The following is a 3,951-nucleotide window of genomic DNA, read 5'->3' as shown; positions in this document are numbered from 1 at the left end:
GACGAAAATTGAGAGTATGATAGAAGGCTAGCTCAAATCGGACCATGTTAACACCAAAAATTATTTACATCAAAAAGGTGCTTTTTTTCTATGAAAATCCCTATTATTTACGATTTTTTGGTGTATTTCAACCAGAAAAATGTTCACTTAAAGAGTATAACAAGCTACATAATGCAAAATTTTTACTTTTCAAAAATTTCAATTCTAAAGGGTTGAAAAGAAAACAAACCCGAGCAATGCTGGGCTATACTACTAGTTTATACATAAATGTGAATGTTTTGTCACAAATTTTAGTAATAAAATTATACATAAAATCATTCATTTTTTGCCTTTTTACTTCTATGTAGAGAATATTTCAAAAAGTCATCTCAGTATTTTCCTCGTTTATATTTACATATGTGGCTGGTGAATGAGAATAGTTCTTCACATTTGCAAGATTTTATTACTTTGTGTTACTACTAATAATTAATGAGCTTATGGCGAATCACTTATAACATGAATAGGCCTTTCTTCAGGGTGCAGTTGTGGATTATATGACAAGAATGATTACCAGCTGATAATTTTTCCCTCCACTCTACTTCCAGCTGTGAGAAACTGGTTACTCATATTTCACACTGATAAAAGTTATATTTTCTGCCCAATATGTATTCAACTGTGGATTACAAGAGAAGATTTATTTCACACTGAAATATTCCCCATATATTTCACATTAATATAGCTCTTTTTTTCTTTATTTTGAATGTGTTCATTTATTAACTAGAAGTTAATAAATTCACAAATAAGAATTTAAGCATTTTAGTGAAAGAGTTTCTCTCAAATGAAAGCATATTTATAGACTACAAGATGAAAATTTGAAGGGAATGATTTCAAAAATATTTCACCAAGATGGTCTCCAATGCATACTTGACGGACTATAAATTCAGATTTGTAAGAGAAAGTTTTTTCACATTTCACAGTTAAAAGGTTCCGCTCTAGTATGTATTTTTTTGTGTGTTTTTAAGTAACCATTAGAAACAAATGATTTCTCACATATTTCACAACGGAATGGTTTTTCTCCAGTATGACTACGTATGTGGATAACAAGATTTGATTTATTAACAAAAGACTTTCCACATATTTCACACTGGTATGGTTTTTCTCCTGAGTGCATTCTTTTATGTGTTGTCAACTGACCATTGGTACTAAACGATTTCACACACATCCCACAGTGGAACGGTTTCTCCCCAGTATGTGTTCGTTTATGTATTTGCAAGAGACCATTCGATATAAAAGTTTTCCCACATATCTCACAATGATATGCTTTGTCCCCAGTGTGTGTTACTCTGTGTGTTTTTAGGAGACCATTTGTCACAAAGGATTTCCCACATATTTCACACCCAAAAGGTTTCTCTCCCGTATGAATTCTTCTGTGAGTTGCTAAATAACTACTAGAGACAAAAAATTTCCTACATATTTCACAATAATATGGCTTTTCACCCGTGTGTATTCGTTTGTGTCTTGTTAAATCGCTACTGCTGATAAAAGATTTCCCACAGGTTTCACAGCACTGTAGTTGTTCCCCGGTGTGACTACGAGTGTGAACTGTAAGCTTAGAATTCGAGATAAAAGATCTCCCGCATATTTCACAGCGATACGGCTGTTCTCCCGTGTGACAGCGTATGTGCAATGTAAGCTTGGAATTCGTGACGAAAGATTTCCCACACACTTCACAGCGGTACGGTTTTTCTCCCGTGTGTAATCTTTTGTGAAGCACAAGACTAGATTTAACAGTAAATGATTTCCCGCATATTTCACAGCTAAACGGATTTTCTCCCGTGTGAATCCTTCTGTGTGTTTTTAAAAGATCGTTAGTAATGAACGATTTCGCACACGTTTCACAGTTGTAAGGCTTTTCTCCGGTGTGTCTACGTTTATGGATAACAAGATTCGAATTCTTAGCAAAAAACTTCCCACATATTTCACAACGGTGTAGTTTTTCTCCCGTGTGTATTCGTACGTGTGCTGTTAACTTACTGTTAGTGGTAAATGATTTTCTGCATATTTCACAATTATAAGGTTTTTCCCCCGTGTGTATTTTTTTGTGCCGGGTTAAATCACTATTATTAGCAAAAGATTTTCCACATATTTCACAGGAATAAGGTCTTTCGCCAGTATGTATTCGTTTGTGAGTTGTTAAATTACTATTCTGGACAAAGGATCTCCCGCATGTCCCACAGTGGAAAGGTTTCTCTCCAGAGTGTACCCTTTTGTGACTGGTTAAATTACTGTTATATAGAAAAGATTTTCCACATATTTCACAGTGATAAGGTTTTTCTCTGTTATGAATTTCGTTGTGAGTAAAGGTTTCATGTTCTGAAGAGAACACTTTTTTACAAATCTCAAGGCGATATTCAGGAGTATTTCTGCATAATGTTCTCTGTTTAGTAAATGTTGCACTACGTAAAGGTTTTTCATCGCTGTTTATCTGTATAACTGTATCTACACTGGTAGAAACAGTTGTGTGATTAACATCTTCCATATTTATATCCGCTTAAGATCCAAGAGATGTCTGAATATATATAATCAATTATGGTTCAGTTTTTTTCTTCCATATCATGGGACTCTGTTAACATGTGTGAAAAAAATTAGGTTTAGATATTTTTTTTTACTATTTTACCACCAGAACGCTCGTTGCGGAATGGGTCCTCCCAAAGAGATGAACATCTTGTAATCGAAAAAGAAATTTCTAGTTTAATTTTAAGAGAGATAAGGACCAGGAAAGCTAATCGCTTAATTGTTGACAGTTTAAATCCAATTTTCTTTGTCCCATTAAAGCTGTTTCGGATGAAATCATAAAAGAGTGGAACACCGACTTTGAAACGTGTAGGTTATTCCTAAATGTTAGAGTTCATCCTAACATGAGATAGTCGCTACACAAATATACACAGATCAGTTGAAGTTATAAAGATTAATAAATTACTGATGCGATAACAGCATTTTTTTCAATGCTATTTCATACTATAAGAGTACGAAGTAGGCGGTGTCATTGGCAATATGATACCGGTGACATACGTTAAATGTACCTAATAAAAAATACAGCTTCTTGATAGGGCCAAATCGTAATCACCGTTATTGAAAACATAGGAATCTGAAGAAATTCTTGGAAAAATAAAAATAACAGAGGTAGATCCTTTGTATTTTAGATAGAATCTTTACGTGACATATGGTGGAGGCAAAAAAGTTTGACAAATTAAAGGTTTATGAAATCAAAAGGATATATGAAGATATATTGCTGCGTAAGGTAACTATTTCGAAGGGGATGATGTTTGTCTGAAGTTTGAAAGTGTTTAGATACAAAAAATAATTTTAAAAATCTGTCGGCCAAAAGCTAATGATCCCGTGTGGTGTTTATGGTGTTATGGGCTGTGATGAGCTATTTGGTGTTGGTGGAGAGAATTGCAGATGAGGTAAACGAAAGTGAAGACTCCGGGGTCCAGCGGAAGAGCCACGGGGGTATGCGTGGGCAAAAAGCACAAGCGAGCAGTTGGACGAAAGACGGCAGCGTGCAAGGGCGTGGCTTTTCTAGACACTGATCACTCATCCCGCCTAGGTCAACGGGTAAGGTCTTTGTATTTCTTTCTACCTTTTGCTTGTTCCTCTGTGTGTGCGTGCGTGCTTGCTTGTTCTTCTGTTTATGTGTGTCTGTTCTGTTTTGTTTTTTTTGTATTTATTAATTGTGGAATATAGAAATAACACACAGAGGAACAAACAAGAATAAGCACACACGCACAACCCATTAGCTTCCCAATTGATAATTGGCAAGAGAACATGTGGTCACGGAAATGACCGATTCAGTGTTTACATTATTACGAGTTAAAACGAAAGATTGCCTTACTTTGTTTTAAAAAAAATGGCGATCTTCGGTATAGGTACACACGTGACTTTGTTTACATTTCTGAAGAAAACAGAAAC

General features: G+C 35.1%; 1 protein-coding gene across 1 annotated transcript; it reads right to left on the bottom strand.

Moving 5' to 3' along the window:
• Positions 1-566: 566 nt before the first annotated feature.
• LOC115216210 (zinc finger protein 845-like) lies at positions 567-3,668 on the bottom strand. Its single transcript, XM_029785409.2, has one exon. The coding sequence runs from the start codon at positions 2,516-2,518 to the stop codon at positions 944-946; it is 1,575 nt and encodes a 524-aa protein (XP_029641269.1). The 5' UTR covers positions 2,519-3,668; the 3' UTR covers positions 567-943.
• Positions 3,669-3,951: the final 283 nt, after the last annotated feature.

The sequence above is a fragment of the Octopus sinensis genome, linkage group LG10 (genome assembly GCF_006345805.1).
Source record: "Octopus sinensis linkage group LG10, ASM634580v1, whole genome shotgun sequence".
NCBI classification, from domain to species: domain Eukaryota; kingdom Metazoa; phylum Mollusca; class Cephalopoda; order Octopoda; family Octopodidae; genus Octopus; species Octopus sinensis.
The sequence above is the reverse complement of the archived record's forward strand: the minus strand, read 5'-3'. Positions and strand labels throughout refer to the sequence as shown.

Bases quoted from the DNA above. Each gene is read 5' to 3' on its own strand.
- LOC115216210 (XM_029785409.2), bottom strand. From the start codon at position 2,518: ATGGAAGATGTTAATCACACAACTGTTTCTACCAGTGTAGATACAGTT.